The sequence below is a fragment of the Furipterus horrens genome, unplaced genomic scaffold, assembly GCF_987537825.1.
Source record: "Furipterus horrens unplaced genomic scaffold, mFurHor1.1.pri manual_scaffold_8, whole genome shotgun sequence".
Lineage (NCBI taxonomy): Eukaryota > Metazoa > Chordata > Mammalia > Chiroptera > Furipteridae > Furipterus > Furipterus horrens.
Genome location: NW_028327178.1, coordinates 13,897,167 through 13,919,108, shown reverse-complemented (window position 1 = coordinate 13,919,108; position 21,942 = coordinate 13,897,167). Strand labels below are relative to the sequence as shown.

The 21,942-nt window shown below is 36.4% G+C and overlaps 1 protein-coding gene across 1 annotated transcript; it reads left to right on the top strand.

Annotated features, from left to right (window-relative positions):
* Window positions 1-349: 349 nt before the first annotated feature.
* Window positions 350-20,076, top strand: POLI (DNA polymerase iota). Its single transcript, XM_090285087.1, has 10 exons — window positions 350-458; window positions 1,705-1,827; window positions 2,456-2,620; window positions 5,207-5,359; window positions 7,107-7,343; window positions 8,855-9,033; window positions 9,980-10,071; window positions 12,535-12,665; window positions 17,157-17,362; window positions 18,975-20,076. Exons 1-10 carry the CDS (start codon window positions 350-352, stop codon window positions 19,812-19,814), a joined length of 2,235 nt encoding a protein of 744 aa, XP_090141213.1. The 3' UTR covers window positions 19,815-20,076.
* The last annotated feature ends 1,866 nt before the right edge of the window (window positions 20,077-21,942 follow it).

The window sequence follows — 21,942 nt, the reverse complement described above, 5'->3', positions numbered from 1 at the left end:
CCCGTAACTATAAATCGTTCAGTGTCTAACCGTTAGCAATTTTGCTAACAATTGATTGGGAGAGCAGGTTGGCCTCTAGACCAAGACAAAAAGGAATAACGCTGACGACCTCAAGAAAACAACGAGCTGTTTGGGAATGCAAGCCCTCACTTCCCGCCTCGATGGAGTGGGAGGAAACCTCCGCACGTGCGCCCAGACGATTCCCAGCCCCCCGCTCCCATCCGGGCTAGTGGTTAGCCGTCCGCACCACGCACGCGCGAAGGCCAAAGAGGCTGGGGGAGGGCGGTAGATGGTTTCCCTGGATACCGAGGGAAGCTGCCGGAAGCTGCGCTGTGGTTGGCCGCCAGGGATGGAGGAGCTGGGGGTGGAGCCCAAAGAGGAAGGCGGCTGCAACGAGGAGGAGGACGTGGTTCGGACCATGGAACGCGCGGAGGCGGGGGAGTCCGTTGGCTCGTGGGGTGCGCTGGGGCTTGGAAACCTCCCTGGGTGCAAATGAGAAGGGCGGGGCGGGCGGATGCCCCGGGTGGTGGCGGCGGCCGTTGGGGTGCGTCCCCGCGACGTTTGGTGCAATTCGTCTTCCTGGCTCTGCCAAGAGGGCTGCCCTTGGTTGCCGGAAGTTTTGTGGTTAAGACCCCGAGAGGGATGGCATCATCTAGTTAGTCAAGAGTGTATGTGTAGTGGCCCCTCAAAGAGCCCAGTGAAAGCAAAAGAGGTTCCCAGGCGGTTTAAAGTTGCAGAAGTGGAGAACCTTGTTGCGCAGTTTTCCGGGGGTGGCGCCGGGGCTTAGTCCTGCTGGAGGGAATGTCTGGGCTTGGAACCCAGAGCAAAGCACGTGTGCGGGGGTGGTCTCTCCGGCGACGCATTTCCAGCCTCCGCGCTATCGTGCAGCGTCCAACCCCGAGGCCCGAGCCTTGAGCTCTCCTTCCCTGACTTTTTTTTTTTTTTTTTTAAGGAATTTAACTTTTAAATTTTGGAATAATTTAAAATTACTGAAGTTGGAGAAGAACTTCGCCTCATGTTAGTATCTTACATCACTATTGTACATGTGTTAAAACTAAGAAATTAACATTGCCATAATACTATTAACTAAAATACAAGGTTTATTCACATTTTACTTGTTCTTTTCCCAGTATAACATTTTCTGTTCCAGGATCCAAACCAGAATAGTACATTGCCTTTAACCTGCCTTGTTTTTAAACTGGTGTTAACAGCCGGAGTTTCATCTTTCCCGCGTCTCCCCCCACCTCCATTCCCCATAACATAAGTTACTTTTTTTAAATCCAGGAAATATTTACTCATTCTTTCAATTTAGTGAGCATTTATTGGTAGTCTGGGGATTCAGCACTGAACCAGATAATCCTACTTTCATGAGAGCTACATATAATCCACTGAAGAAGATTGTCTCTTTCATCATCAATTATTGATCAAGACTTTTTTCCCCTCAAATTTATTACTTCTTGAGAAAAATATAGTGAATAAAGAAATTCTATGTAAACAGGACTGAAGACCCTACTGTCGATGGAGTTGCTCTCATGTCTGTAATTTTTAGATGCTTTGGCAGATATAATAAATCCAGGAAAAAACTTTTAAAATCACTTTCCATTATTTTTTTCTCAGTTACTATGTTTTAAGGAACTGCCAATTCCTCAGAGACAATAAGCAGCCTGAATATATTTCTGTATTTCTTTGCATATTGTGCATCAGTTCATGATCAAGTGGTGCCAACAGGAGGCTCTTCATCCAGAGTCATAGTACACGTGGATCTGGATTGCTTTTATGCCCAAGTAGAAATGATCTCAAATCCGGAACTAAAGGGCAAACCTTTAGGTAATTATGGACATTGATAGTATTTTGTTATAAAATAGGATCAGCACTCATTTATTGTGTCCACTGTATTCTGATTTATTATCCATATTAAGAAAGATTTGGGGGCTCAGAATGCCGCCTCACTAATCTTTTCTGAAGATGACTAGGAAGAATTGTTCAATAATTAGAACATTTATTGGAGGAGATCCCTGATAATTACTGTAGGTTGCTACTTCTAACAGAATATTGGTTTATATTCATTAGTTACTCAGAAGATGATATTCAAGTAATTAATTGTACTCAATTATTTTCATCTGCTTTAATTTTTTGGTAATATATGGGCTAGAGTTATATATAGAGCTGTGTAGAGTTAATTCAATATAAATTAATCTGGTTTTGTATTGTCTGAAAAAACATTCTAGAATGATTTTTGTTTTTTGCCGAAGACTCCATAGAATCTATTGATTCATGATAATTTGTTAAGTTCTACTTTACAGAACTTTGATGAAGAAAGGCTATATTTTTAAAATGTGATAGAGCCTTTTATTTTTATCAGAACATTGCATTACAATTTACAATGATAAGATTAGTAAATTACATTTTAAGATATTTAAGTTCTCACTTTTCTCAAAATATTTATTTTTTATAGGGGTTCAGCAGAAATTTTTGGTGGTTACCTGCAACTATGAAGCTAGGGAACTTGGAGTAAAGAAACTTATGAGTGTTAGAGATGCAAAAGAAAAGTGTCCACAGCTGGTGTTAGTTAATGGAGAAGACTTGACTCGTTACAGAGAGACGTCATATAAGGTTACAGGTACAGATTATAAGCAGTATTCTTTTAGCATTAATTTTCATATAGGATGACTATCCATTACATAAATCTTTTAATATATTAAAAATGCCACAGTTTCTTTTTTGCTAATAACTTTATTTTGGGCCTTTCCCACTTTTTAAAAACTTATATGAGGATGACTTTATGTAAATAATATTCATAAAAATGTAAAGTTGGAGTCATAACTGGTGTCATGTAAATATGAGAAAAGTACAATAAAATTTAAAAGTGAGAAAATGAAATGATATACTAAAGAAAGCCAACTATTTTAAATCTGAAATTTAAATTAATTATGAAGAAATATGCTATACTCTAATCCATTAATGTTAGTTGAGAGAGGCGTCTGTAATGTTTAACATAATTGAAAAACAATTTGTTAAAAGCTAGCTTTATATTTATCTTTTTTGCTACTGTTACTGTTTGTTCTTTTATTATTTGTGGCAGTGTTCAGATGAAAGGGTTAAATATGTACGATATCCAAAAGCACTAACAAATCAACAAGGAAAAAAACTCAAGAAAAATGGACAAAGAATATGAATAGGTAATTGACAAAAAAAGCACAGTGTCTTACAATTATCTGGAAAAAAGAATGCTTACATTCATTATTATCTAAGAAAATTTGAATTAGTAAGATATTATTTTATATCCATCATACTTGCACAAAAAAATAATGTGAAAAAAAGTAGAAACAAAGTATTACAGCCTTTTTGAAAAGCCAACCTAGAAACTTTTTTTGAAGTTAAAGATACATATTATGTTCTTTAACCTAGTGATATAACCTCTAGGAGTTTATCTAAGAAATAAAAACATAAGGACATAGGTACAAAAATTTGTATTGCAGCACAGTCCATGATTAGTAAACATGGAATAAAACAAATGCTCATGAAGATGGGAATGGCTAAATAAACTAAGACTGCGATGGAATATTAAATAACCATTAAAAAGAATGCGTCGGTGCTGTATGTTTGACTCAAATATATACCTTGCTGAGTGAGCATAAGTTAAGGTGCACGAAAGTATTACATTTTTCCATATGTATAAAACAATAGCTCAAACCCTTCTCCTACATACACGTATATGTGTATATATGGACAGGAAGAGAAACACGAGTGGATACATATTAATTTGTTAACACTGGTTACCTTCGGGAGGGGAAGAGGCAGTGCTGAAATGGGAGAAAGGAGAGCCATGCAGAAAAGACAAGGCTAGACTCCCCAAATAGTACTTGTGCCTCTATGCAAAATTGTGTGTCTGAATATTAAGAAGTTAATTTTCATTGTGCACACAAGAGGTTATATGATACACTGAGTTGTGCATCTTGCCTTTGGTGATCTTTCATGACATTCATATAGCTCCTCCTCCTCTTTTGAATACCTGCAGCATCACACTGCGTTTTGTGCTGTCCTTATCTACGAAGTCCTCTAGTGGTAGGGAGACAGGATGTCCCACCTTATGCCTTGTGTCCCTGCATAATTACTAGTAGTAGCTCCTTTTATTTAAAAAATGTCTTGTTTGAATGATAAATTTTATGGTAAATTTTGTGGTTTCCCTGATAGTGATGGATTATTAGGCTGTTACCAACTTTCTGCTCTTAGAAACATATTCTGTAGACATTTCATATGGAAATTTTGGCATACATACTTCTATGAGGATATTTGTAAGTTAAGTCCCTAAAGGTTACTTGCTATACTAGATGAAAGGTAATTTGCATTTAAAACTTTGAATACTGCTATATGTTGCACTTGAGTTTGTCCCAACATATTGCTAGTATGTATGGGAGTGTTAGACATTCTCAAATTGTAAAGATTTTACCTTGTAGGTGAAAAAAATAGTGACTTTTCTGCCATCCAGCTGGTTTCAGTAGGTGCTCCAGAGAGAAATGAAATGTCTCCTCAGTGATTTCAAGTGAGAATTGATCGTCCATTTGAATTTATATGAAATCTTAGTTCAGTTTAGTAAACATTTGGCTTAAGGACTTGGTATTGGGCTAGGTGCTGGACCTTCAGATACATGTAAATCATGGTCCATCTCTGCCCTTAAGGAATAAGCTGGGGAATGGCTAATTAAAATACTGAATTGTGGTGTATTTTGAAAACTCAGTTTTCTTTTTGGCTTGGTAATAATTGGAAATTACAAATTTTGGTTTTGCTTTTAAAAACTGTGGAAAATACAGCTAGAATATATTATTACTTTTTTTACCTTTTCTAGGCAGACTATAATTTATTCTTTGACCCACTGCTTCAAGATCATAATTAACTATAAGCATTGATATTTAATGTATTACAGATATAGAAATTATAAGTATAGAGGATTGAGCCAAATGTATCGATATGAGTATCAGCCCAGGAATATCATTCTGACTTATTTTGTTGGAAAAATTTGCCTTTACTCAAAATGTGGTTCAGGAAAAAAAGAAATCCCAGTTAACCGAGGACTTTATTAAATATATTGTGGTACTGTGACTATATGTAAAACCTTTAATAACATATTGATGTAAACATAAAACAGTTCAATTTATTCTAGTTGTAACTTCAGTTACATCTGTGTTCCAATATTATATAAATTTAGAGTTGTTGGAGGAATTTAGTCCAGTTGTTGAGAGACTTGGATTTGATGAAAATTTTGTGGATATAACAGAAATGGCTGAGAAGAGACTACAGCAGCTTCAAAGCGATGAACTTTCAGCTCTGACTGTGTCGGGTCACGTGTACAATCATCAGTGTAAGTGGTTCTTACTCTATTTAGTGATTTTAATGTACATACACTTCTTAATGTTCAGTGAGTTCAAAAAATTGACTTTCCGAAAATGTTACGGCTTTTGTTGGAGGTATAGCCATATTTCCGTCTTCTGTCTAGGTGACTAACATGCATGTGGACTCTGTAGCTCAGTGCTCGGTGCACTTTGCACTTCTCCAGCACAGTCTGTGCGGGACTGTTTTTAAGTGTCGTACCTCTTTAGGTCATCCTTAAGTTACAGAAGTTGGCTTGATGTACTTTTTAGAATAACGTTTGACTCTCTAAGAAAACTATCTGTAAGCAAAATTTTGAGGTAGGTGAAATTTGCCTTTATTGCCTATTGCTTTTGTTCCCCTCAAGGCACCAAGACCCTCGTGTTGCCCCTGACTTCCCGAGCTAACCCTTTTGGAAGCTTGTCCTGGCCTACCTGCCATGTTTTAGAAGCTCCTATTTAATTAGTTTAGATGGTCTTTGCCAGCTCTTAGCAGGAAAGCAGAATGGTTCATCTCCTTCGCATATTAAAGTATCAGTGGCTACTGGTATTTCCAGGGGGATATTTGCATTTGAAAATAAGCTCCAGGGAGCTCCAGTGACTAATTAGGCTTTGAAACATCTTGTGACTCTGCTGGTGACTTCCACATTATACCACAGATAAGACAAGCTATTCTGCTTTTGTGTAAGGCTTCCCCTGACCACCTTGCTTCCAGGCCTCTGCATGTGCTTCTTCTTATCACCCTTTTTTGAGAGCTGATCAACCTCCCCTTCAGTTCTCCGCTTCCCTGATGTTAAAGCAAAGAGGGAGAGCTAGAGTGCTCTTCCAGAAGACACGAAGCTTTTCCATCTCCTGTACCTGTAGTCTCTTGTCATTTACAAAGACTAAGTAGCAAGAATGTTCCAAATATGTTTCTATGTAATTCTTAAAGCAAACTCTGACTTTATTGCTTAGAACATAGTACAGAGCTAGGTTTTATATCCTCAAAAGAGAATGTATAATTTTTGGTGCACTCTTCCACCTCCCCACAATATTTTGTTAAATTTTTTTAAACCTACAAAAATATTGACAGAATAATATTATACAATAAGAACACTCGTTATACCCTCCTTGTAGATATACCTGTTACCATTTTTCCATGTTTGCTTTGTCTTGCTCTTTATTGATTGATTAACTGATTGGTGAGCCATTTGAAAGTAAATTGCAGATACGACATTTGATTTGTAAATACTCCTGAGGACAAGGATTGCCTAATAAAATTTGTTTCTAGATAGTTTTCCTACACTTCTCATAAAACAGCTCTTAAATATGTACAGATCTAAAATTGGTTTTATAAATCTAGTGCATCAAGTTTAGATTCAGATCTTTAAAGCTCTAATGTTGGCTTTCTTATTAACATAATACTTTATGCTTACTTATAGGAAAACATGAATAAAAGTTTTACTAATATCAGTAGGAATTTTTTATGAGCAATCAATTTTCACTATCTGTTCATCATTAAGCACTCCTGTGCATTCTGTATCACAGGCCCTTGGAGTTTACTCCCTGTAGTTATTTGCTTTACCGAATTCCTGTGAAGAACTAAGCAGATTAGTTAAGTGGGTGACAGTATGGTGGTGTGTGTGTGGGGGGGAGTTGCAGATAGGTTAAATAAATCCTGTGCCCTTTTAAAAATCATTTGTAAAAGAGACAATTAAAAATTTTTGTGGTGGCTTTTGATAACATTGGCTGTTTTTGTAGCTATAAACCTGCATGATGTCTTGCACATGAGACTACTTGTGGGATCTCAGATTGCGGCGGAGATGCGGGAAGCCATGTACAACCAGCTGGGTCTCACTGGCTGTGCTGGAGTGGCTTCCAATAAATTACTGGCAAAATTAGTTTCTGGCGTGTTTAAACCAAATCAACAAACAGTCTTGTTACCTGAAAGTTCTCAAGATCTCATTCATAGTCTGAAACACGTAAAGGAAATGCCTGGTAAGACAAATATATTTGAAAAGTATTATTGTATTTCTTTAATTTAAAAGATTATGCATGTATTAATTCTTACAGCCTATGTACTTGGCTCTTGGAGAAAACCCAAACAAAACAAAACAAAACAAAAAAAAACCTGGTTTCTGGAAGGAATCTGTATTAAGAAATATGTAAAGTACTTTTCTAGTCTCACCTACTTGTGTAGAGTTTGAATATCATCATAAAAGTTATAACCTGGAAACATACTAGTATAGCCCTTTATTTCCAATCCCTGGTTTATACTCTTCTACTGTACATTGCTTCTAAAGAGGAGAGTTGGTCTGTTACTAACTCTATTTTGGGGTTCTATATAAAATTAGGGCTACAAGGGACCTTCCAAAGCTTTTAGGCAAAGTTTTTATTTTAAAGATGAGGTAGCTGATTTTTTTTTTTTTTTTTTTTGGAGGGTTCAGTGATCTCTTCAGGTCAAATTTGTATCATTGAAGATCAAATACATTTTTGTAGACATCAGTAATGGATATGTTAAACTTCATTTCTGTGACATTGCTGGGGATAAAGATGTTATACTAGAATTCTGTGGAAGTGAAGTTTTAGGACACCTGAAACGACCTGTGGATGTCATAACTTCACATTTTTAACCCATGTTCATGTGATTCCAAAATGTGTTACTCACTCTGTTGCCTTCCTTAAGGTAGTGCAGACGTAACTTTTTGGATGAACCCGAGTCTGTGCTCTGAAGAACAATTATTATGTCAGGTTGTAATACATTGAGGACTGTATACTGACACATAAAACTATTACTTGGCTTTACTTTTTTAATTCTCGTTTTTTTTTTTTTTTTAACAGGCTGGCTCTTCCTTATTGGCAACTTGCCAGCCCTCTTTCATTTCAGCTGTGAAAATATCTGTCACTCCACTTTAATAATTTCCCCTACACACTCATTGCCTTTGATTTATTTCTTTTACTGTTCAAGGAAACCAGATAACTGTAGAACTGATTTTTTAAAAATGAGAAGAGTAAAGGGGCACTGCATTGCCTGAGCATTTTTACTGTGATGAAATATCACTGAGTTTTCCTGCAAAAAACTTTATGATATGAGTTTTGCTAATGAGAAATTTTTTTTGTTGGTTTGTGTTCTGGTTCTTAGTTGTATTCAGGTGGTAAATATTGCCAGCGATAACTTGTAGATAAATGTGTGGTGTTGTGTATAAAAATCAGGTTAACTACTAAGCACATGCTAATTAATTTTAATTGTTCTTGTGACAGTCTTTTTGTGCATGAATAATCACCATGATTCTTGAATATTTTCAGGTGGTAAGAATTTCATTTTATTAAGATAGAATTTATTGGTTGTCTCTATGTTCATTATATTGTATTAGGTATATTAGGGCTGTCAGGTTTTCAAGTGGTTCCTATAGCTCACAGGCCCTCCGCCGATCAACAGTTTTTCATTAGCTTTAGTTTAAGGACAAAAGCTTTTGTAACACCCTATGCATTTCTTTCTTTTTTTTTAGGCATTGGCTATAAAACTGCCAAACGCCTTGAAGCACTGGGTATCAGTAGTGTGCATGATCTTCAAACCTTTTCATCCAAAATATTGGAAAAGGAATTGGGAATTTCAGTTGCTCAGCGTATCCAGAAGCTCAGTTTTGGAGAGGATAACTCTCCTGTAACACCATCAGGACCACCTCAGGTGCACATTATTTGAGATAAAGATTTCTAATTTATTGCTATGTTTTTACTATTCTAGTTTGCTTATTAAGTTAGTACATGATCCCTTTCCTATGAAGAGGCTAATTTATTATAATAGATTTTTGTATTGATTGATTTGGTGGTGGGGGGAGACATTGATTTGTTGTTCTACTCATTTATTCAGTCATTGATTGATTCTTGTTATGTGCTGTGATCAGAGATTGAACCCTCAACCTTGGAGAATCAGGATGACACTCTAACCAACTGAGCTACCCAGCCAGTGTGTAATAGATTAGTAAATATTCTTAAATTGAATTTAAGAATTGGTATTTAAATCTAAGGTTAGCCACTTTGATTAAATAGCCTATATTACATATATGAGGCAAAATATTTTAATGTTTTAATAAGTCTTTCTTGTTTTTAGAGTAGTATAATGATTTAGGAAATTGAGAAAGGTATCATCATCCAGTTCACATTGACTGATTCTTTTTCTATGTGGGAGGTACTTTACTAAGTACTTTGTATACATCATCCCATCTAATTTTTCACAAACCTTTGAGGTAGGTAGTTCTACTGTTTGTTCGTACCCTTTCCCCTCTCTTTCTCTTGCTCCTGTTCTTTTAAGATGAGGATACCATACTTCAGAAAGATTAAGTAACTTGCCCAAGGTTAAAGTCACGTTTTAGGAGATTAAGAGCCTTGTGGTAATCATACAGTAAAGCTCGGAGTGCTAGAGTTTTGTCATTCTCTTGACTTCTAGTGCACTTTCTAGTGGAGTACAATAACTTGCAGATAAAAAAGGGGTAATACAAACGTGAACCACATGGCTCAAACTAAGCACAAGAGGTAAGTTAGTAAAGAACGTGTTGATTTATTTGACATATACACTGATAATTGGATATGCTTAATTGGTTTCACAATTATCCTTATTTGTGCTTCTTTGGTAGTCCTTTAGTGAAGAAGATTCATTTAAAAAATGTTCATCAGAAGTTGAAGCCAAAAATAAGATCGAAGAATTACTTGCTAGCCTTTTGAACAGGTGATTTCCTATTTTGCCATGTCCTATATTTTCTGTATATAGTGTATGGAAAGAATACTTGATGTGCTGTCGTGAAATTTACAGATTAACTGGAGACTAAACGATGTCAAGATACATCATTTGTCACTGACTTTCTCTACATTATAAACTATTGCAAAGGTAGTAATTGATGCACGTAACTAAATTGAATCCATCTAGTTCAGTGGATTTTTAGTAAAATTGTGGTTATATTCTTGGATCTTAAGCTGTTGATAGTTACCTAACGGGGTTTTATGGATATCTCTAGAACCCCAACACCTATAAATCTGTAATAGTGGAGGATAGGTAGTTAATGAGAGCAATGAGGGAGAAGGCAGAAGAACCATTATATCTCCTTTGCCTGAGACTACGTGAAAGAAAGTAGAGTCGGACCGAAGAGCAGCTCCGTGGGGCTGTGTGTGAGCAGTGAGAGTGGCTGTGGCTGTGTGCAGGGCTCTCGGTTTGTAAGTACATGAAGAGTATTAGTTGGGATTAGGCATCGTATGCAGACAGTCTAGCATAAGCGGAATAAGACAGGTACGTGCTCTCTCTTTTCCTCTTGCAGTATTTCTTTGGCTTCTCAGAATGGGGTAGGTGTGTTTCTGCAGTGATGTCTGGATGACTGACTGAGTAGAGAAAAAGGGTTTTGGGTGACTAAGTATGAGAAAACTGATGAGGTGAAGTTCCTGCCACTTTGCTGTTACATGTGGTGTGTTCTCACGTCTGAGCAAAGCCACGCAGCTAGTTCATTTTGCTGCATGCATCTGGGACTAACCGCAACCCAGCTCCAGTAGTATGACTCAGGCTGGGCCCATGGTATGCGTGTGAAACTGGGTTATCTGCTTTGCTTCAACTAAATATAAGACTACTGTGAAAAGCCTGGGCACTGGAAATAGTCCTGCACATGGAAAAAACATAAGAATTATTAATTGTATAGGTTCTCTTCTTTGAAGAATCAACCCAGAAATGAGACTAGGTGCTCAAAACCTGTGAAACACCAACTATTAACCATTTATTTCTAACTCGGCTTGCCATTTCTTCTTTTATACCGTATCCTCTTATTTCAGTGATTGAAGTATAATACTGTTTAACTGACAGGCAAAAAAAATAATCATGTGTGAATGAGTTTTCCTTCTAGAGTATATGATGACACTGTAGGTATGTAAGAAGTATAAACTCATCTAATTTTTAAAAAAGGTTTTATTTATTTAATTTCAGAGAGGGGGGAAGGGAAGGGAGAAAGGGTGAGAAACATCAATTGGTTGCCTCTCGCACACCCCCACCTGGAGACCTGGTCCACAACCCAGGCCTGCGCTCTGACTGGGAATTAAACCTGCGACCTTTTGGTTTACAAGATGACACCCAACCCACTGAGCCACACCAGTCAGCGCAACTCACCTAATTTTTAATCCAATTTATAGGCAATAGTTTAAGATGGCTTAGAACATAACCTTTTTCTAGTATGTCTTAATTAGTTCTGGGAACCAAATCATTGTCTTTGAATTGCATAATGACTTAATAGAACAAGTTTAACCGGAAGATATTTAAACCAGTAACAGAGTTCCAGGAACTGTTTAAGATACTTATTATTTTAGTAAAGCAGCAATCAAGAGATTTTGTGATAAAGAAATAGAAGAAATAATTTACTACAAAATCTAAAATTTCCAATTCAGAATCTTCAATTTGAGGATGCTTAACAATGTACAATATTTGTATTTTGTATTTGTGATTTTAATGCATTGCCATACATATAATGACATGTACTTTCTCTTACTGGATTTTCTACTCTTAAACTGAATTTTCTGTATCATTAAAACTTGTTTTCAACCCCCAAACCAAGACCATTTGGATGGAGCACCTTATAAGATGCATGTATATATACTTATCTTCCTAAATATAGTATATAATTGATCTTTAAAGTTATTGCTCTCACATAGTGGTGATATAATTACTGGCTCTCTTGGCTCTATTTGGGGAGGGCTCTTTGACAGAAGTAATCTCATTTCCCCTGTAATCTTACATGTTTTAAAAATATGTAAAAAAATCTGTTGCTTTTTATATACTTGCTTCTGTCAGTGAATGGTTCGGTTTCTTTAATTTCTTGCTGATTTTAATATTTTGCTTTTAGTTACATTTTGGACTTAGACTATAAAATGACTTCTTGTAATTATGTCTTACTTCTGTTCTTTTTCTGATTAGCACTCAATTCTGAGTGGAACCTGAGAGCTTTACACTTAAAATTTACGATCTTTAGTGCACAGACTTTGCAAAATCTGTTTGGTCTCTTCAGGGACCTTTATTGCTTACTGTCTAGTTATCAACTGTACTTATAATTGTTATAGTTACCAACTCTGGCATCTTTAGATAATGTAAGTATATTAGACAATTTAAAAAAATCTTTAGGTAATATTTTTTCCAATTGCTTATTTCCCCTTTCTGTTTTAGAGTGTGCCAGGATGGAAGGAAGCCGCACACAGTAAGGTTAATAATCCGTCGGCACTCATCTGAGAGGCCCTGCGGCCGTGAGAGTCGGCAGTGCCCGGTTCCAGCCCACATCGTTCAGAAGCTCGGGACGGGTATGGGCTTTTGATAACTGAATTAGCAGGTTGGACTCTCAAAAAAGCAAACTTTGAGTTAGAAATATGATCCATAAATGAAGAGTCTTCATAGGGATTTAGTGAGCTATTAATTCCCTTTATTCTGTCAGAAACTTTTACTAGAAAACTTTGCTTTTTAGTAGATTATAAAAGTAAAGACTCAGTTAAGAATGTTTCCCAAGTTCAGAGAAAACAACTATGATCGTTAGATGTCATGAGGTAACTTTTTAATGAGCTTTTAGATTGTTTCTTTTCTTTCCTTTTTGACTCTTGTGAAAAGTGATTCTGAAAGTGATCAGGCAGATATACTTTGTTTATCTTGGGTTGGTTACAAGAAGTGGAACTGGTGGGTTGTATGGTAAGTTGAACTTTCAGGACGCTGCCAAATTTTTCCAAAGTGGGTATAGCAATTTGCATTCTCACCAACAATGTATGAGCATTCCAGTTTTTTCATGTCCTCACTGACATTTAATATTGACAGTTTCTTGTATGATAGTCATTCTTGTGGCTGTGCAGTGGTATTTCATTGTCTTTGTATTTTCTTTTCTGGATAGTGCTTTTGGTGTTATATCTAAGAATTCTTGCCTAATTCAAAGGTCACAGATATTTCTTTTTATGGTTTTTTCTTTCTTCCTTTTTTTTTTCTTTTTAGAAATTTTAAAGTTTTAAGCTTTAAACTTAGATCCACTTCGAGTAATTTTTATATGTGGTACAAGGTTAGGGTTATTCTTAGTTCTTTCTTCTGCATGGGGCATCCATTTGTTCTAGCAGAATTTATTGAAAAGACTATTCTTTCCCCAGGAATTGTCATTGCACCATTGTCGAAAGCTAATGGCCATAAATGTAGAAGTTTATTTCATGACATTCTTATTCCATTGCTCTATATGTTTATCCTCATATCAGTTCTTCCCTGTCTTGATGCCTTGTTTTAAGTTTTGAACTTAGGTTGTATAAGTTCTCCAGCTTTAATTTTTTTTCAAAATTGTTTTGGCTGTTTATGGTACTGGGCTTTTATTTGTAGAAAGTTTTAAAAGTAGGAATTTGATTTCTCTATTTGTTAAAAGTTTCTCCAGATTTTTTATTTATTTTGATTCTGTTTTAGTAATTTGTATCTTTTAGAAATATATGCATCTCATCCAAATTGTCTACTTTGTTGTCATGGAGTTGTTGATATCCCTTTATAATTCTTCTAAAGTTTGTAAGGTCTCTAGTAATGTTCCTCTTTCATTCCTGCTTTGGGTAATTTGTGTATATTTTTTTCCCTTTGTCATTCTAGCAAAGATTTGTCCATTTGTTTTGATCTCTTTTAAGACCCAACTCTTGTCATTGTTTTCTCTAGTGTTTTTATACTTTCTATTTTATTTCTGCTCTGATAGTTTTTTTTTTTTTTTTTCTTCTTGCTTCAGGTTTGATTTGTCATTTTCCTCTTGTTTCTTAAGGCGGAAGCTTACATTATTTTATGCTTAACTTCTTTTCTAATAATTCAAGTTTAAAGTCATACATTTCCTTTTAAGCAGTGCTTTAGCTGTATTCCATAATTTTGTTATGTTTCTTTTTCATTAAAGTCAAAATAGTTTTTAATATCCCTTCTGATTTCTTTTTTGACCCCTAAATTTATGTAGAAATTTGTTGCTTAATTTCCAAATATTTGATGATTTCTCATATTTTTTTCTGTTAATTGATTTCTAATTTAATTCCATATTTATCAGAGAATATACTTCAAGTAATTTCAGTCCTGCAAACTTACTGAGCCAAATTTTATTGCCTGGTACTAAAATTTATGACAAGAAGTCAGCTGTTAATGGTTATATCAGTTTTCTACCAACCTGGAGAGAATAACCACACAGAAACTGGCATGGGAAAGTTTCATAGAATTATTAAACTGAGATAGGGAATTGACTATAAAGGTATAAAAAGAGCTCTAAAATGATGTATTAAGGGCCGAGGAGAAGTACCCAAGGAAGGACAGACTTGGCAAGGGGAGTTCCCTACCTCTCCAAGAGAAGGTATGGCTGCAGAACAGAGGGTGGTGGAAAAATCTTTTGAGTTACCTGGCCGAGAGTTGATCCATGGTTATTGGGTGAAGAGAAAACCACCCACTGACCCACGGACGAGCTGAGGCTAGTAGGTGGGCACACATGAGGAGCTGGATGTGGGGAGTTTGCTCACTGTCAGGCAGTGCATGAGCTGGGGTACGCAGTGTTTATGTGGGGAGTGCTTCTGTTAACAAGCCCCCAGGAAGCAGGCAAGGTGAGGCTGGTGGGTGGCTGTGCGGAAGGAAATCTGCTAGCGCAAAGTTGGAGGGTATGGTTCCTGCATAGGAAGAGCTGGAGGAAACACCCTTTGGAGTGTGGGCAAGTCGAGGCCGTCGGGTGGGTGTGCAGAGGAGCGGGGCCACTGTCGACAGCACTGGCCTGGTGTGCGCAGTGTTTGACTTGGTCACTAGGCTTGCGGTTGCTAAGGGACTGAGTGTACCACACATACGTACTGCAAACAGTGTAATGGGAGCAAGAAAAAGTAAATAACCGTACACTGGAACCAGGAAGAGAAGTCCCTTTTCTCCTTTAATGGTCCTCGAGTGATCTCTGCTGGCAAAGCTGAACATGTTCAGTGTAAAAAATTTAGAGTCCAACCCATTATCACAGAGCACGTACTGAAGGGTGAATTTGGAGCTGAGAGACAGCTGTGTTCTCATTCTCCCCTAGGCGGTGACTCATTCGTCTCTGTTTCAGCATGTCGACTGTATGTCTGAGTGTGGAATCTCTGTGTTTTTCCTACTTGGGATTTATTGAACTTCTTGATTCTGTAGAATAATATTTTAATGAAATTTTTGGAGTTTTTGACTCGTTTCTTTATTCTTTCTTCTCTCCTTCTGGGACTCTCATACTTACTGTTGGTATGCTTGAAAATGCCCTACAGGTATGTGAGTTCTGTTCAAATTTCTTGCGTCTTTTTTTCCTCTTCTTTCCTTTTTAGATCAGATAATTGCTATTGCTCTGTCAAGTTCTCTGATTAATCTGTCATCTCAAAACTGCTGTTGCCTGACTAGTGATTTTGTTTGTTTTGATTACGGTATGTTTTAACTCTAGAATTTCCTTTGTTTGTGTGATTCTTTTTTTATTGAGATTCCCTCTTTTTGGCAGTTATTATATTTTAATTCTTTAAAATGCTTTTCTTTAATTTTTTGAAACTCTGTGTAATAGCAACTTTGAAGTCTTCGCTAAACCCAACTCAAAGTTAATTTCTGTTGACTGCTTTTTCTCCCTGAATCAATCACACTCTCTTTTTTTGCATACACTGTAATATTTAATGAAAACTGGATATTTTAGATAATGTACTGCAGCAATTCTGGATTTTTTTCAGGTAGGCTTTTTAATTCTTATTATTTTTATTTTTTTGTAATTTGTCTGTACTCAGGCTGCAGAATACACCCTTTCTTATGATGTATTGCCCTGATTTCTCTGTTCATCTTTTTAAATATAAATTTTTAATTTAAGCTTCCTAGGAGGTTATACTTGCGTCAGCCTAGATTAGTGCTTAGCCACTGATAGCTCAGATGGCAGAGCCTGGAAGGCTTCTTCTTTTTATGAGCCGATAGGTGCACGGGCTGGAGAGCACTTTAAAAATTCAGGCCATTTCAGGTCTGCCTCAGCTGTTTTCTGCTGGGCCCTCTTGCGTCTCCGTTCTCGTCAGGGACATATGTGGAGAGCTGGGGTCCTCTCTGCCCTCCCCTCCCTGTGCGTGCTGCCTCCTGGTCAGCTGGGGTTGTGAGGGCCATTTGCCTAGTCCTTCTATGGCTTCTTTCATTTCCATATCACCTGGTTAAGTTTATGGCTGATCCACTGATCTGTCCCCCACCCTAACCGCAGTGTGACATCAGGCTAGAGAGCTGTGTCATTTCCCCATTTGTTTCCTACCAACTTCATGCATTTCACTGGTAACACTGCCAGGTGTGAGCTTTTGCCCTCTGCTTCAGATCAGACCTGTTCTTTCTGGCTCCTCTGCTGCTGCCTCTCACAGCCAGCCTCACCCTGGTGAACTGCTGTACCAGCTGAGCTGTGTAAAGGGTGATGGGAACAACTCCAGAATCTGCTGCTGTCTCCTTGCTTACCTAGGTACTAGCAGCTTTTCATAAATCAGTGCTTCTCACTTGATTTGCCTTCAGTTCATTTCTAGAGGCTCAAAGCTCAAAGTGGTTGCTTTTGACAATCTTGCTCACTTTTTTATAGTTTAATGGAGAGATTTGCTGACATCATTACTCTACCATAAGCAGATATCCTGTATTTCAAATCTTCTGAAAACTTTTACTCATTTGACATTTAGTATTAATGTTGAGATGCCCCAGTTTTGTGTATACTGTCAAGATGTCCCAATGATATCTATTTAGTATTTTAATTTAGGTTAAGCTTTTTATATTAATTATTATATGTGTTTAGATATCAATACTATCATCTTAAACATTTTATTTAGGAAGTTATGATGTGATGACCCCAATGGTTGATATACTTATGAAACTTTTCCGAAACATGGTGAATGTGAAGATGCCATTTCATCTAACCCTCTTAAGTGTCTGCTTCTGCAACCTTAAAGCACTACATACTGCTAAGAAAGGGACTATTGATTATTATTTAACACCAGCATCACCAGCAACTTCACAGTCTGGAAAGCGCAGTTTCGTAAGTACACTATGACTGGATTTGCGTCGTTAAGTCACAAATGTTAGTTTGTGTTTGATTGATATAGGTTAGAGTTTCTCTTGGATTATATTTTTTGAATGACTTACATGTCTCTCATACCTGTTGTACTACAGTTGGTAGCCTTGCGTATATTGTACTGCGATCAAGAAGAAAACATAAGCATCATTGGTTAAAAAAGAGAACTGTTAAGGAGATTTTCTGTTTAGGAAGCCCTTGGTGTTTTGTTAAAGTATTTAAATTTTCTTGGTTTTGAAATTAAATTGAATTCTAATAGCAATATTGATTTAAAATGTCTACTGTTTTAGAATTGTCTTATTTTCAGATGACTGAAACAAAACCCTATGTGTGGCCATTTGGCGAACCTCTATTTACAAACTGTGGGATGCTTTAAAAAATAATCATCTTTTACTAAATTGTCCATGCCTACAATTGACTCTTAAAGTGCTTTCATTATTTGCTTTATTTTTTATTGTTTAATTGGTTGGTATTATTTTAGTAGCATTTTATTTACATTTAACTTTAAAATGAAAACAGAATAGTGTTATAGAAGTAATGAATTAGTGCCCTCTTCAAATTACTTTTTTTCTTCAGACCAATTTTATTCGATTTATTAACTGAAATTTTAAAAGGTGTTGAGGTTTTACTTTTTAATATGTAGAATGAGAATTAAAGTCTGAGAAAGGTAACTATAAGTGAAAGTACCTTGTGTGTGTCTGATACTCAATAAATACAATGGGCCAGATCTCTTCTCCTTTTACTTTTTTGAAATTATTGTGTTGATGTTTCCTGAGTTATATTTGACTGTGTATACATTTTTATGGTGCGTAAAATTAGATGGAAATTGAAGTGAAGAAGTTTACATAAAAATTATGCAAGTTAGAATTGAAGGTGGTTTTAAATTTTTATTTTAGGTATGTATAAAAGAGGTAGAAAAGGATCAAAGGGGATAGATACATGGTGAGGGAAGGAGATCTGACTTTGGGTGGTGGACACAGTGCTGTATAGAGATGATATATCATAGAATTGTACACTTGAAACCTATATAATTTTATTAACCAGTTTCACCCCAATAAATTTAATCTTTTTAAAGTGGTATACCTTAATAATGATGTTGGATTTTTGACATAGAAGTATTTCTTTCTTCTTGTTAAATGATAACAGTTTAGAATAGGGATTTTTAGAAAACTAGTCCATGCATACGCAAAAGTAAATATATACATACATATTTAAATACTTAGATACCCCTAGGCGAATCAATTACTTTTCTAGGCTATCATTCTTTCACTCACAGAATTGGAAGTTTGAATACATGATTGTTAAGACCTTTTCCATGTCTCTAAATGCATACCTACCTTCTGGCTCAGTGCTGTTTGGGAAGGAAATCTCTTCCCGGAATAGTAAGGATCCACACAATAGTGTGACTAATTGTGGTGAGTTAATCATCTCTAGTTATTTGGAACTGGCTGACAGGATTCAAGTTATTGAGTAGGATAGAAACACGTTGGTCAGATAATAGGTACAGTCATACTTTAGCAGTATGAATACTTAAAGATATTCAATATCTAAATTATTCTGTTATCCTGTGTTCTAGAAAATGAGAGAGACTCCTATGGAGGATTTTTCCAAAGACAAAGAAACAAATTGGAATTCTCCACCAACTAGAAGACTTGAAAGTATAAGAACTGGGGAGTCTCCACTAGATACTATAAATTTTTCCAAAGAAGACAGTCATGAATTCCCACTCTCTTCACTTCCTGAGGGTATTGACCAAGAGGTCTTTAAGCAGCTTCCAGGGGATATTCAAGAAGAAATCCTTTCTGGGAAATCTAGGGAAAAAGTTCAAGGGAAGGGAAGTTTGAGTCGTCCATTACACGCCTCTAGAGGAATATTATCTTTCTTTTCTACAAAACAAATGCAAAATAGTCCCTTAAATCCTAGAGATCATCTATCCAGTAGCGAACAGACGCCCTCTGTATCTCCCTGTGAACCAGGAACCTCAGGCTTAAACAGCAGTAGGTTCTCCTACCTGTCCAGCCAAAAGGGTTATTCACGTCACGTAGACAGCGGATTAAAAGATGAACGAATGAGTGCAGGACCTAAAGCATCTCAAGGATTCCGTGTGCCAAAAAAACCCGCTGCATCTATTTTCCATTCAGTTCCAAATTTACAGAGCGAGCAGCTTGTCTCCAAAAACCTCACTGCAGATAGCCGTAAGCAACCGACAGCAATAGTGTCTCATCACGAAGGACTTGGAGGAAAAAGAGAGCGAGATTCTTCCACTGAGAAAATGACTTTTCCTTCTGATGTTGATCCTGAAGTTTTCTATGAACTACCAGAAGAAGTACAGAAAGAACTGTTGGCTGATTGGAAGCGAACAGGATCAGAGTTCCACAATATACATAAACAAGCATGCTCAGGGAAAAAGGTCTAAAAAGCAAGGGAAAGACACTGTTCTCAGATTAGCAGTTTATTAAGCTCATCTAAATTAAACACTAATAGATATTCAATAACGTTTCAATCCAATATAAAATGTTTCAAATAAAGCAAGAATAACTATGGAAAGTAAATTCTGGTATAAAGTATAAACATTTTATAACAAAAAGTAATATGTAACATTATCTTTTATTTCTAAAACTTTTATATTGCTTTCCAATAAAGAATATTTTGGCAAGCATTATTACATTTTCCATAAATTGAGGGGAAAGGTATATATACCTGCATATAAAAAATAGACTGGCCAAATCATTGTTATGCTATAGCAAAGAATTTTCTCTTTTTCTGTGAAAATTCAGCCTGTTAAGAAACAGCCAAAAAATTCTACTGCCAACTTACTGATTAAAAATGTAGATATCTTTGAAGTACTATGTACCATTTATTAAGTTAATTAAACAAAATACCCAAGTGATGCATATTCAATTAATGCCTCTTATTACACCTAGAACCTACCACAATGCCTGGCACACACAGGGCAGTCAGTAACTACTGAATAAATGAATTGTATGGCAGGGGCCAGGTGGGAACCGGGCAGGGGAGTGTATGTACATGTAGAGAACTAGAAGGAACCTTCCATGCAGGTAGATTAAGGCAAGGATGGATACCAGAAGTGCAGGGTGGTGGCTCTAAGATTTCTAGATAGTGGAGGAAGTCCCTTTACTTCTGGCCAGTCTATAGGATCTAAAAGCCATGGATTACATGTTTTTGCATCTTCCCAAATTTTAGAGATGAGATTCAGAACGTCACACAACAAATATACAGTTATTAAATTGATGGATATCCTCTTTCTCTCATTATTGCCTTCACCTTTGGCCTGCCAGATTAAAAATTGGACATAGGATTGTGGACATCGTATAATTTCTAACACATAGAGGATGTTTCTTGAACACACCCAAGTATTCCTCAACACTGTTTGGAGGAGTCCTATTTATAACCTTTGCAGATATGATTTAAAAGTCAAAAAAGTACACAAATGTGAATAAAGAATAGCTTAAAAATACTTTCTCCTAGGTAAGTTCAGACTTCATTTCAGAGTTTTTAAAATTTGAAAGTTCCCTAACCACCAAGGGTTTTAAACAGGAAGTTTGAGGCTATCAAAAACAATATCTTGTAGGAAGAACATCAGAAGTTACTCACCATGCAAATATTTAGTGCTATGTATCAAGGACTATAGAAGTTTCTACATGTAATATTCTCACAAGGTAGTTAAACTGAGAAAAGAGTATATCACTTTTTTAGATGATTCATTAAAAAATATTAATAATCCTTGTAATTATTTCAGCCAGAAATCAGCATCTGACTATGTAAGTTATCTTTTATCTTGTCTTTTAATAAAATAATTATTTTCCCTATGGTGTTAATACAAATTTATAATGCTTGAAAGTGTGGATTTATTTTTATTCTTGATATAATGGTATTCTGTATCTTTCAATTTATGTTAATTCTCTAAAATTCTTAGCCACTAGCCCTTCAAATATTGTTTCACCGTTCTAGGACTCTTGATTTCTAGGGCTCCTGATTGCAGAAAAGGTGGGACTTCCTTACTCTATTTTTCATGTCCCTTAATCTCTGCTACATTTCATTATCTTGTTTATCTGCTGTATTTTGGCTGATTTCATCAGCCCTGTCGCTTGTTCACTGATTTGTTTTTCATCAGTGTCTGAGCTACTATTTTAAAACATTAACAATAGTTATCATTTTAATAAGTTTTTCATTTGATTGTTTTTCTAATATTCCTTGTAAAAACTCAAATATTTTATATTTTATGTCTGATGATTTCAGTACTAAAGTTCGTATGAGTCTTAAGTTTCCTGATAATCATGTGTACCGTTTTAACTTGCTTATTTGAGTGTGTGGCTCACCTTAATCTGCCGGAAAACAAAGGACCCAAGTTGTGGATGCTCCCCTTCAATATGATTTGCATTGGCTTCCAGGGAGGCCGTGCCAATCCACCGGCACCGCTTCAGTCCCTTCTGGATGTAGTCGCCTTAGTTTGCGCTGCCTGACGTTGCTACTGTCCTAGGGTTTTCTCTCCAGAGGTCAGTTGCAGGCCATGTGCGTTTAGG